Below are 14429 nucleotides of genomic sequence, written 5' to 3'. Positions count from 1 at the left end.
TATTGAAAGGAACTAGAATTTTAAAAAAAAAAAAAAAAAAAGTGATAAAGTGTAGGGCACATTTACGTTATTGTTCTTCTCTGTTCTCTTCTCTCTTTTATTTTTCTATTGTGGTATTGTTCATGGGTACATTATTATTATTATTTTTTTGATAAGTACATTATTTTTTTTTAATAAGTACATTATTTTTTTTAATAAGTACATTTTTTTTTAATAAGTTGTTCAAGGGTACAAGTATACAGCCCCTAAACATATCCATATTGTCTCTTTTGTCTTCTTTCATGCAAATCCCAAATTAAGTCCTTCTGTTACCTATCAAAACCCTAACTTTCTTCTACCAAATAGCCATCAACAAACTCATCAAACTATCTTTTAATTCCTAACAAAACCCCACAACCTTCTCCTCAACAATTATAAATCAAAACCTATAAATTCTCCTAACTCTGAACCTACCACAAGCACACGTACGCAAATTCCTCAATTTTGTCCTGCATCAAGAAGAAGATAATGTGTATCAAAGTTTTTTTCCACAAGAAATGTGTCAAACATGCTTGCTATCGAGTTCAAATAAAAACATAATGCATACTACGAAGATAATAATAGGATAATTTCCCATCATTTTGGTCTCTCTAACTTCAACATCTGATATATGAAGAATCTGCAAAGAAAAGCCATAAATTAGTAACAATACCACTAAATATATTTCCTGATTTTGTCACTTATAACAAAGAAAAGAAAGTGTTAGAAAGTAGAAACCATTATGACCTTTTATCCACCCAATACAAAATGTTATCTAATAACATGCTCATATCATACGAACTTAGTTTTAATTCAAATGACGTGGATAAGCAATGGTGCTATCATGCTTTATTTTACTTTAAGTGGACCTTCTTAGGCCTTAAACCTCATAAACCCATTACCGTAGCCATTATTGTCACGAAGTTAATTATATAAAAAACACTATTCTCAAATCCATTCAACTATAAGAGATGCATATGGATTGTGACTTTCATGAGCACTATTATTTTACCTTTGAAACCATATATGGTAGATGCAACCCTCATGAAAACATAAGAACATAGGGGATGGGTTGGAAGGCTAAGTCACCTACAGAAGGTGGCATTATTAACACAAAGGAAGGGAGAATCTTTAGCATGACAAGCCAACTCGTTTTCAGCCATGCCTTGCGTAGAAATTCACAAGCTCTCAAACAAACCCATTCATTCATTATGTGAACGTATTCAACTTTGATCACCAGCTTTTGGGGGATACCACCACAATTTCTTCTTCTTCTTTTTTGGTATATCTGTCAGACAAAAAGCACCCTACAAAGGCCTCAAATATCAACAAATTTACATGGGTTTAGGCAATGTGCTAAAGCCTATATGGCCTTTATCCCCATTTTTTTGTAATCACCTGCCTGTCTAGATAGTGAATGAGAGAATGTGAGTTTTGTGTGTGTGTGTGTGTTTGTTAGCTTTTATTAAGCAATGGAAAACTTCAATGTTCATATATTCTTCCCAGATCATGAGAGTGTGAGAGTACATGAATATAATGACGAACATAGTGTTCTTTCCAAGGTCCTAGAGAGACAATTTTGACCAAATTAAATATCAAACATCCTCTCTTAATTTGTTTGAGAAAGAGAGAGAGAGAGGATCAATAATGGCATTATGATAGACACACATTCTCCCAAATCCCATGAAGTAATGAATATGCTTTCTCTCTCTTGTATTTTAGTGGGTACAAAAAAAAAATAGTATTAGTATGGAATCAAAAGAAAGTGATATTGTACCAATTATAACTACTCACTCTAATAAATTGTGAAAATATTGAAAATATTTTTTACGGGTAATACCATTTTTTCCACTATATATGAGCACTAAAAAAAAGAAACAACTTTAAAAGAAAAGTGAAACGAAAATATCTAGTCACCTATCGACAGGAAGTATAAGCACACACTAAGGCATTTAATGATCTTTTCGTTTCCGCCCATATGCCCTCATAGGTCTAATGTTACCTGTTTCATCAGACACAATAGCATAATTAAATTAACATATTCAATCAAATGCATAGTATAAGTAGCTCAAGAAGATGGGAAGTGTAGACGAAGTACATACCATCATCGGTCCTGCAATCGGGAGCATGTGCAAGAGGGCGTCCTGATCTCCACAAACCCTCCATCGGCTCAATGTCCTCAGCTGGTATCCGCTCAATCTGTACAGCCTCTTCGTGGGGGGTTGGAGATGAAGTTGCCATGGTGGACTCCACATGCACTAGAGGTGGGGTGGGCATGCCTGGTGTGGGGACAAATATGCATCCACCATCATGGGCAAATCCACTAAAAACTAGGGGCGACATACGGTGAGGGTCCTCATAGTCCGTGCTAGCACCACGGGACGTAGTATGGGCTGGAATAGTGTCCTTATGACCAGCAGTGTGGGATGGCCTAGTACTAGCATCAGATGTGCATCGTAGTGTCCTGCTGCCGTTGTCAGACAGTACCCAATCAGTGCCAAGCCATGACTCTTCTGCACCCAAGTCATCCCCTTCATCGTAGATGGGATCTAGCTCGGTCGTATGGCCGCGACCAGCTCGACCACCTCCACGACGTCCACCCCCTCGAGACCCACCACTTTGCCCGCCCGCCATGACCCGGGGCCTGTGTACCAATGTCGGCTGCTTCTGCAAGTGCAACCGCCAATTTAAGTTGGCCCAGCTCATCAACATATTCTAGTGTCAGCTTAAGGTCATTGTGCATGTCAAAACCTTCGTCACACCTTTGTAGAGACCTAAGCATTGTCTGAACCTGCAAAACAAAGTCGTCATAAATGGTAATTTTCGAGACTTTATTGTTAATTTAAGGCATGAGGCAATGCTGCAGATGAAGAGTGCCCTATGAAGAAACTTACACATGTGGCAATTGATTAAAATTATTGGGCCATGCTTGGCAAGTCAAGGAGAAATATATAAGGTAATAGTGCACTAGAGTGGTCAATCAACCAGCTTTCTCTAATGTTTTCCAAAGCATTTGCACAAATTATCAAGTCTTAAAAAAATATTTTTCAATTACTCCTTTTGCAATTAACAGGTTTATGGAAAACATACTATTGCAGTAGGTTTAATCCAAGGTAGACTAAAAACAATTGAACTATCATACTTGGTCCAAGGACCAAGTATATCAAGATACAAAACAACCTACCTATCCACCTAAGGTAACACTTTGTAAACCATATTAACAGGAGCATATGATCTTAAATTTAGAACATAAAAGTAGCACCTTTGAGTTTGGCTCCAAAGCAAAGGTGAGGGAAAAATAATATTTTCATTATTTTACAAATAAAAGAGTATAAATGACAACTTTCACTCAAATGTGCATAATAAAACAATTAGGCCTAGTAGTGAAAAGTTTCTTATGCTTTAATACCAAAACAACATCAAAAAGAACATTCAAAACTATATTTATTTTCGACGAATTCTATAGCAACAGAAAATTATGAAAATACCAAAACAAAAACCTCCAAGTTCACTGGGACTTTACAGTGTTTCTTGAGACATTTTAGTCCTTAAATTGAGAACAACCATAAAACAGTTATGCACTATACAGGTAATATCTATCATAAAATATGTAATTAGCTTTCAGTCCTGAAGGTAAGGCTATCTAGTGTGACTGTAAACTATCATGAAATGTCTAATTATCACTACTAAAAAGAGTTGCACCGTCCATTTGAAATTACAAGCCAACCAAAAACCAAAAAAAACAAAAAATAAAAATAAAAGAATAAAACCCAACCCACCCTTTTTAAAATTTGAATGTAATTATATGGACAAAGGTGTGGTCTTTCTTGTCATTGCCAATTAACCATTCCTCACGCAAACAAATTTGATCAAGACAAATTCACTTATTTATGAAGAACTTAAATCAAAATATTTTTTGACTTTAAAATATAATGAAAGATAAACTCATAGAGATGTAACGACAATAATTATTGTGGAGTTTTGCATGCATGATAAATCTGCTGAAGATATTTTATCGAACAATGGTTTCAACAAAGGGGAAGGAATTGTTGCCTCACCATGAGTTCCCAGTACGCAAACTCTGGTGTTATGCACCGCCTTGTGCTGCAATTGTACTACTTCATGTACTGAACGAGGTACGTATTATCACCATCCAGGAGAAGGGCAGCGTGAACTTCATGCCCTCAGTTGGCCTATTGTTGAATATGGATTGCATGTTCTGCCTCCCAATCCTTCTCCCATTTACCTTGGAGGGATATTTTGTGAAGGTCAGTTGACGTATCCATGACAAGTGGAACTGGTTGCTTCATCCCAAATTGACGGAAGACCTGCTCGGGATGATGCCCCTCAACTATCCAAAAGTAGATCAATGGCACCTTGGCCCTTCAAATATGCTGCCCAGCGATGCAATATGTAGGCAGGGAGCCCAACGTATGCGTGTACGGCTCCCATACAATCTGCATAAGTGGATTATGTTTGTGATAGTCAGACATCATACTAATTTAAGATTATGTTTGTGATATGTAATATGGAAAGCATAGAATTTCTTGCTTCTATTCGTACACAAAATCTTCAAGGATTATTGGGCAGAAAGTAAAATAACAACAACATTGTGTTCAAAATATTAACAAAATGAAGTCAATAAGCAATTAAAACAATGACTAGCATTCAGGCCCATGTGCATCGCGGTGTTGGTAATGTTAATGCCACTGTACAAAAAACAATTTACAGTTCAAACATTAAATTGCACAATGTGCAGTAAAAGATCTAGGTTGACCGAGATCCACATTCCAATTTCAACCCCATGTTCATATGCATAGCATTCAAAGCTAAGCGACACCATCAGAGACTAGGGTTTTTAGTTTTTTTTTTTTTTTTTTGGTTGGTTCTGTTATGGTTTTATGGTGAGATTTGAGTTTTGTTGTAATTGGTTTAAGTTAGCACTGAACTTTGAATGAGTTGAAACATGATGCGAGAATGAGCTTTTGGTATGAAATTTGCTGTGACAACATCTCTTATACTGAATCTAACCATGTTATTATGTATTTTACTGCCAAGAAGAGTACAAAACTTGAACCTTCTTTTGGATTGGTGGTTGTACTCCAATTTTGTTAACAATTTTACTGAATATTTTGTAAAAAAATATATTATTTTTGGTTAGGAATGCTTAGGGGTTTCAACTTAGAGTGAGTTCAAGGATGTGCAAATGCAAGAGCCAATGTGGGAAAGACAACTTGAACATATGCTAGGTACATGAAACTTTTCCTTATAATTTCAAAATTGCTTTTGTTTTTATTTTTTTCTTTTTCTTTTTTGTGCTCCCTATTTTTTTTTTTTTTTTTGATAAGTAACACAAAAACTTCATTAAGACTCCGCCCAGTACATAGGGAATGTACAAAAAAGGCAAAAACATCAAGAAACCAAAGTACAATGATCAATCAACACAGGTAGGTTTAGAAAATGTCTTCTAGGATTCAATTTCCTGAAATTAGTAGTAGGTTATTCTACTAGAGTTCAAATTACCACTAATAGGTCTAATTGTTTTTAATATACTTGTGGGCTTTTAATTTTGACTTTCACAGTGTGTTCCACTCATAATTTGCATGTTCTAAATTGCAAAGAATGATGAGGTAGTGCAGCATTATGGCTGCATCAATAAGTGTTGCTACTGTAGTTAGTGTTGAAATACTCATTGACATACTGTAATAATTAATTAGTAGTTGGTAGCAAATATGAATGCCCATTGTATTGTACTAGGACTACGTTTGTAAAGTCTTAGGTTTCTTAGATGATTCACAAGTCACATTCTGTTGTAAATGCCTTACTAGCTTCTACCATGGTTAATTAGGTGTTTGTTTGGTCTTTCTTTTTTGCTGAATGGATGTTTGGTCAATGAATTATATTTCTTTCTCATGTATCATATAGTTTGTGGTACATGTTATGGATAAAGTTAGAGAGATATATAAGAAATACAACAATGTAACTGTTAGAACTTAGAAATACACATTAACAGCAACAAAGGAGGTTGAACATAGGAAACAAAACACATTTAATCCTACGCAACAAAAAACTAAATGAAATTATATTGAGTTCAAGCCTAAGACAGAGTTGGTAGTGTATGAAAATTGGGAAAGAAAAAGAGAAGATTTTGTGCGTGATTAGAATAATCTTCTAACTCATATTTAGTGTGCATTTGGGAAGTGCGTTTTGCGCTTCCCACGTCCATGTTTTGCGTATCTCTCTCTTTTTTCTTTTTTCTTTTTATTTTTTATTTTTTTAAGTTGTGATTGTTGACTTTTCTCTCGTGAACAGTACATGTGTGCACTATTCACGAGACCCACAAACTTCACTTTTCAACAATTTTTTCATTAAAAATGGGTCCCACGATCAGGGATGGAACTAGGATTCGAAGTCGAGGGGGGCAAATATAATTTTCTTGAGAGAGGCAAATATAATTTTTCATGGACTTATTTTCTAAAATCTTAAATATATATCTATTATTTAATATTTTAAAAAAATTTGGGGGGGGGGGGGCACAGCCCCCTTCTTCTTGAACATAGTTCCGTCCCTGCCCACGATACTATTCACACATTTGCAATTTATTTTTCTACAGTGTCTTCAGTTTTCAATTTTCAACTGTATCCAAACGGACCCTTAATAGCTTTCCCGTGCATAGCACGGGTTAACAACTAGTTAATATTAATCTTAAGTATTAAGCTTCTTAACATAACACTATAGTAGTATTCTGCATCAATACAACTCCTTAATCGGGGATAAGAGCCTTGAATCACCATAGTCAATTCCTTCCTTTTTTTCTTTTTTTTTGGTCTATTGTTAATATAGGTAATTTAGGGTGTAGGAGTAGAATTTAAAGGCAGCATTCATCAATACAAAACTTGATGACAATCAGCACCATGATTCAAATTAATCTAACAAAGCATCAATACCAAGCATAGATCCTAAATAAACCAGAAGGCTTCAAAAAAAAGCATAACCAACCTTGAAAGGAACCAATATTCTTAAATCAACTCATTCCTACAACAATCCACGAATTCAAACAAAAATAAAAATAAAAATGTGGTCATGCAATTGAGGGAAACGAAAATAAAAACCTCAAATTGAGGACGTAAATTAACCGAATACCTGCTCTGCCCGTAATGTAGCCAGCGACGTCTGGTACGCAGCAAGGACGTGTGTGGCATGCTTTGCGGTGATCTTTGGCCCGCTTCACCTAGCAAACATGGGGTTTTGACAAATGCTTGTTACTGAACTTTACATTTAACAAACTTTGCTTTTTATTTCACATCCATATACTAAGCATTGATAAGTTTCTTTTGTTTGTTAGTTTGACATATTTTTAATTATATCAAAGAGACAAATAAAATCTAATATACTATTACACATAAATAATTATTCCTAAGAGACATTTAGCTTGAATAATGAGAACTCAATGAACGTACCTAATGGCAAGGGGGCCTGAGTGCACTGGCGGTAGAGACGGCCTCGTAATAGGGCATATTCGTGGGAACCTTGAATAGGCCTATAGCTGCACCAACAAGAGTGCTCCTCCAATCTACATCGCATCCTTCTTCGATGCACTACAAAGTTGCCTGTAGAGCCAAGCCAATGCTGCACTACCCCAGTTGTATCATCTCGCATTGCTGGTTGGGTTGAAGAACTGTAGAGTTAATAGTAAGACTCGGTCCGCCAACTTGTCCATGAACAATAGGGCCCCCATCCATACAAGTAGGTGGTAGTAGGCATGTTGTTGCACGACTTCGTCACCAGTGTCCGCAGTTGGGGGAGTAGCAAACTGTGCATCAAGCCACTTGTATTTTATCCTCGCCCCAACAAGGGTAGACTTGTTCGAGTTTGGTATCACAGGTGGAGTTTCATGGCCCAACAAGTCTCAGCACACCACGTTCCATTGGTGGTCTGCCCTCCCAGTGACAGGCAACACATCCACCAGAATCCCCAGCATCACCTCTATATCTTGCAAGGTGATACCCATTTCTCTATGGGGTAAGTGGAACGTGTGCGTCTCCGAACGCCACCGCTCGACCAAGGCTGTGATTAAGGCATGGTCGACCTCTATATCAGGAACCTTGAATAGCTCGATTAAACTTGATGCATATATGTATTGCATGATACGTGGGTCTAGCCCACCCTACAGTAATACACATTTACAGCGTCAAACCTTTATGATGCCAGGCACCTCTTGCACACAGACGAGCATTGTGTTAGGTAGTGTACATGAGGTAATTATAAAACGGACATGTATTAATAATACAACTACATACCACGTCAGCGGCATGCCTCTAAAGCGGAGTTGACCGATGATTTGACTACCGGGTCAACTGGGTCTGATCGTTGGGTCCAAGCTGCACTTTATCTAGTGCCTGCATATCTAACATGACAGTAAATAGATTGTTAGCAATTATCTGACAAGTAAACCACAATTAATATAAAATAAAAGCATGGATACATTAAGACATATTATGATCCCAACAAGATTGTCAACATCACTTCTTGCCCTTACTTAACATGCAACCCAAAAGCAATCAAATTAAAGCTTAAATAAATAAAATAAGAACTTGCCATAATTTTACATAAAAAAACTTTTTCTTTTTCTATTATCTGTAATTGAAGTAAAAAAACAAACAAATGACTAATTAATGTGCTAGAAACTTGATTGATACCTATATGTTCAACATCTGAGCAATATTTAAATGTGATAGTTCTTTTTGGTTTATGATGTCTTTGAGAGTGATTTTAACAGGGAAAATATCAATTACAATTATTAGGAGCTATATATTAGGTTTCCAATTAAATTTAACCATGCAACACACAATATGTGATCTTCCCCTAAGGACATTTAAATTCAACTCTATGGCTTATGACCAATGCAGTGACATAGTAAATATAAATTGCAACAACTCAATGTTTAGGTATTCTGTTCTTAGAACTGTTCAATCAAACTTGGTCTTTTCAACAAAGTAACACTCTCTATAAGGTCATCCTTGACAACTCCCCATTTTATGTCCTATGCAATCGCCCGTTTACAATGGACCACTAAGATCCCTATAGCTACAGGTCATTTGGTCTCAAGTTCTCAACTTAATATCTAGAAACCTATACTAATTATTCTACATTTCTACTCACTAGATATGTAAGCATACCATGACTTAGTCAGCCCACTTCCCTACTTGTTAGGTCTATTTTCAACATTTTAGGAGTTAATTCTACTCAATTTCCTACTTGGTGAGTCGTTTTCAAATTTTAGGAGTTAGTTCTGGATCCATTTATATGAGTATGACTCTATCAGACTCCAAACTATACCTAGGTCCAGTATTAACTATAAGCAATAGTTAGGATTCTACATTAGACCATAAGGCTTAAATTTCATCAAATAAAAACCAAGTACAACAAAATCCAATGAAGTATACAAGATGTATACCCTAAGTTTCTAGTACAAACTACAAATTACAAATACTATGAGAACAGAAAGCTTTGGAGGTCTAGGCGCATTCAATGACATCCAATAATACAACAACCCTATTAATTGAAATTTAAGACTCTACATGGACAACTCTTGGCATTCAAAATATCCTTCTATCTCCTCTCTCTCTCTCTCTCTCTCTCTCCATAAAAGGAACATAAAACAAGATGGTACAGAATTCCAAAACACTAACAAAAGTGTGAAAATTGTTTGGTGTTAGCAATAAAGAAAGCATACTTGAAAGATTAATCTTAATTTGTGGGAGAGCACACTAATGAATTAATACAAAAGCAATTCAATTAACATTAACAGAAACTAACAAAAAGGTACCAAACAAAAGGGTACCAAACAAAAGTAAAGTCATTGAGACATCTTATCACCAAATTGTCTTACTATTTTAAAAGAGATTTTCTCATTTGGTTCAAGATTCAAATGAATGATGGATGATTTGAGAACCAGCATTTAACAAAAAGATAAAAAGTATATGATTCACAGTCAACATAAAACAAATGAAAAAGCAAAGATAGATTGAAGTAACAATCAACATATTATAACTCACACATTCTTAGAGAGAATGAAAGACAAAGATAGATTAATCCCCCTCTGATAATCATAAAACAAATGAAAAACATTGAAGATTAATATAAACAATTGAAGATTAATAATCATAAAACAAAAGTTACAAACTTTGATGTGCATTTAGTCTCTATTTTCAATGTCAGTGCATAGATTAATATAAGAAACTTCACAAGATGAAAATCATGAAATTCATGTCATGGCTTGAACTCTAATGAAAGCAGCAATATATTCTCTATTTTCGATGTCAATGCATATACTCATACTGTTTGTAGCAAATAGAAACTCTACAATAAATGAAATCAGGAAACGATATCAACATGAAGTTCAATGTCCACACCTATCGCAGAAATGGAAAATCTTTATATAAATTATACTTTCATATATTAATAAATAAATTTTATTAATAAAACATGTTACTTCATGTTCATTTGTCTTATGATAAATAATGGTAATTTATTCAGTTTCTAATCAACAATGATTCCAACCGAGTCTTTAATCAGTTTGTATCTTCAAAAATACAGCTATTTTGCTCCTTCCACAATAGCCATTTGTTTTGGCAATATGAAACATACCTTTTTCATACAACCCATTTTCAAATAGTAAAAAATTTAACTAGCACTTATTATCATCTTTTCTTCCCTACGCAAAATCTGAACCTGCGTCATACTCATAAAACAAATGAAAAAAATTGAAGATTTTGGTAATGCGAGATCCCCCTTTGATAATCATCCATTTCCCACAAAACAAATGCAGCACAAAACAGTAATCAATGGCAGAGCAACGTACCTGTAATCAACGGCAGCAGGTATGGTGAGGGTTTGAAAAGGGTACAGTAGAGCACCAGGTTACTGGCAATGACAACTGATTGAAAAGGGTGAGGAAGACTGATGGAGGGTGGGGGAGAGTGAGGAAGCATGATCGTAGAGAGCGAGGGAGAGTGTATAGGGAAAGTGTAGAGGGAAAGTGATGGCAGAGAGCGAGGGAGAGTGAACAGGCGTTGTGATACGTTGGGTTTGAAAATGTAAAGCAAACTCGATTTTCTACTTACCAAGTTATGCGTTTATAAACAACCATTTTTTAATTGGAAAAGGCCACGCTTGCTTTGCCAGCGTGGCACAAAGCTGAAGCTAACTCGACTATAATATAATCGAGTTCTTCAATGAATCTTGACTTACGTATTATCGAGTTACAAGAGAAGGACATTTCCCTAATTAGTTTGGGAAAGAGGGCAGAATGCTACTTTTTTGTGCAAAAAAGGGTATTTGCCAATTTTTTCCGTTGATCACTTAGTAAGCCATGGCAAACTGGGTTTGATTCTCAGGTGGATACACCCATGTGAAACCAAAATTTCACGGTGGTCCTCAGGGACATCAGGCAATATTGCAACCACAAGAGGGTACTTAGTCTTGACCTTTCTCAGGCCTTTTGCTAAGCCAACCACACCTTTCACAGTCACTGTTACTAGCCAAAAATGTGACATAGGCCTTGCTAGGCATGCTAACAGGTTCGATGGTGACAGTGGTGGTGGTGATGCTAGGAGCCATTTGAAGTAGATTTTTGGAGAAAATGTGAATTGAAAAAAGGTTGTAGACTTTGGGATTGGGTTTGAAAAGGATTTAGAGTGTTTGGCTAGAGAGAAAAATGGTTTCTCTAGGAAAATTAGAAGAAGGGTCTAAGTTTAAGGTTTGAAAGAGTGTAGGACGGGAAATTTATGTTTGCTAGAGAAGAAAAGTTTGTACTCTGAATAGTTTTTTTTGTGATGAACTTGGAGTGTAGGGTGGGGGTGTTTATATAGAGCTTGGGGTGGATTTGATTATGGTAAAATATTGGGATTAATGGTAATTAATAAATAATTCCTGTGGGCATGGGAAAAAAATTAAGATAGATATGGCCCATATAGGTCCAATTGGCCCACTTTTGCCAACACAATTTAAATAGACCAGCACATGCCTCAAAACGACGACGTAGCTTAGAGTAATGGCTAATTCATTGTCTCTATCTCAAAATTTATGGTATGCGTTATTCAATCCCAAATAAATTGGATCCTTACGTGTGGCATCGATCTGATCTGACGGTTATAAAGAGGCCTCATGAATTGGGCGGTGCACAAAATGGGGGATAATAAAGTAGTAACTGATAGTAAATATATTTTAGTCAACTTTTCACGACATTTAAAACTTTAACTGATTTTTTTTATAATTACAAAAAGTAACATATTATGGTCTATTTCTTTGGTTGTTACATAAATTTCAGGATTTTTTGCACCCAATAGTTAATGCATATGGCGAAATTAGAGATTACATAGTATTTGTGACGAGAATGGTGGATAATCTATAGGATAATCACATTTCCAATTTTAGCTTGCAATACTACAAAATCAATGCGGTTGATTTTTAGGGAAAATTTGATTTATGATAAGATTTCATATTAAATGAGATCTTGACAAGGTTTGGATTGAATGTTCCAAACTCAATTACCAATAGCTTTGTAATTTGATAATATTCTTTGTTCTCTCTATGTTTTAATTTAAAGGTGTAATCAATCGGTTTCAGTCAGTGAGAATGGCAATTTTTCAACCGAACCGAAATTGTCGATCTTGCCTTATTTGACTTTGACACCGAACCCTAGGGAAAGAACACTGACACCGAACAAACTACATTTTAGTCAATTCGATTAGGTTAGCTGTTGGTTTCTATTAATTTCTTATTAGCCAATTAGATCAAAGAAAAAAGAAAAATTCAAATCATGTATTTTCACTTTTTCAGCAAACAAACAACACAAAAATCAAACCAAATCAAACAGACAACTCACACTTTAACACAAAAGAACATACCCATGAGAGAGTTGATGAAGAACTTTAACAAAAAAGAGAATTAGAGATTCAAAAAAGAGGTGGAAAAAAAAAAGCAAGAACAATGAAGGCATGGAGCGGCAATGAGAAGCGGCATGATAATGAGAAGAAGAGAAAAGAGGGGCATGGAGCGGCATAAGTGCGTGACAGAGAGAAGAGAGAGGCATGGAACTCAGAGAAGAAAAGAAAGACTAAGTGGCAACTAAAGTAAAGTTTTAATTTAATGTATAAAATGACATAGGTCTGGTATGGTTCAAACCTAGGCCAAATATTGTTAGACGCTTGTCTTATCACTAAACTGGTGGTACTATCTTGAAATAGTTTGTACATAATATTTAATACATATCGATCAGTTTCAATTCAGATTTTTATTTTCTGAACTCGAAATCGAAACCCAAAATTTTTGGTTTTAAGAAATTGAAAACGAAATCAAACATTACTGAAACCAAACTGAAATTTTAGACTCCGTTCAAGCTGTTATCTTTTCATCAATATGGGACACCCTTAATTTTAGGTAAATTTCCTCATTTGAATCTTATCTTTCTATTTAGTTTCACTTATATTTTTTAACATTCTCATCAATCTATGGCATTTATTCTATGATAATTATATTTTATTATCAGACAAAGACACTAATTGCTTTTTTGTGTATGCAGTCTTTAAACCCATATTTTGTATTTGACAATAAAAGCGGCATGATAATGAGAAGAAGAGAAAAGAGAGGCATGGAGCGGCATGAGTGTGTGACAGAGAGAAGAGAGAGGCATGGAACTCAGAGAAGAAAAGAAAGACTAAGTGGCAACTAAAGTAACAAGTGAAGAGAGTATGGTTTTTTTGTTTTAATTTAATGTATAAAATGACATAGGTCTGGTATGGTTCAAACCTAGGCCAAATATTGTTAGACGCTTGTCTTATCACTAAACTGGTGGTACTATCTTGAAATAGTTTGTACATAGTAATATTTAATACATATTGATCAGTTTCAATTCAGATTTTTATTTTCTAAACTCGAAACCGAAACCCAAAATATTTGGTTTTAAGAAATTGAAAACGAAATCAAACATTACCGAAACCAAACTGAAATTTTAGACTCCGTTCAAGCTGTTATCTTTTCATCAATATGGGACACCCTTAATTTTAGGCAAATTTCCTCATTTGAATCTTATCTTTCTATTTAGTTTCACTTATATTTTTTAACATTCTCATCAATCTATGGCATTTGTTCTATGATAATTATATTTTATTATCAGACCAAGACAGTAATTGATTTTTTGTGTATGCAGTCTTTAAACCCATATTTTGTATTTGACAATAAAAGACTTTATCAGTTGAGCTAACTAAAGCCCATATTTTAATAAATACTTTTTTATCTTCATTTTTAATGCATGGAACACCATTCAAGTGTCTTTGTATTCAAAGAGACTGCATAAACTATTAAGTTTTTACCATCATCTAGTTCACAAATTGATTTTATGAAAATAT

The 14429-nt window shown here is 35.1% G+C and overlaps 1 protein-coding gene across 1 annotated transcript in view; it reads right to left on the bottom strand.

Moving 5' to 3' along the window:
* Window positions 1–7927: 7927 nt before the first annotated feature.
* Window positions 7928–14429, bottom strand: part of LOC115980462 — a 19527-nt gene continuing 13025 nt past the window's right edge. Inside the window, exon 4 of the mRNA XM_031102709.1 lies at window positions 7928–8185. Within this exon, the coding sequence (XP_030958569.1) occupies window positions 7928–8185 (258 nt within the window). The remainder of the gene's footprint in view (window positions 8186–14429) is intronic.

Source organism: Quercus lobata, chromosome 3, assembly GCF_001633185.2.
Source record: "Quercus lobata isolate SW786 chromosome 3, ValleyOak3.0 Primary Assembly, whole genome shotgun sequence".
Classification (NCBI taxonomy): Eukaryota; Viridiplantae; Streptophyta; class Magnoliopsida; order Fagales; family Fagaceae; genus Quercus; species Quercus lobata.
This window is presented reverse-complemented; position numbering and strand designations above follow the sequence as displayed.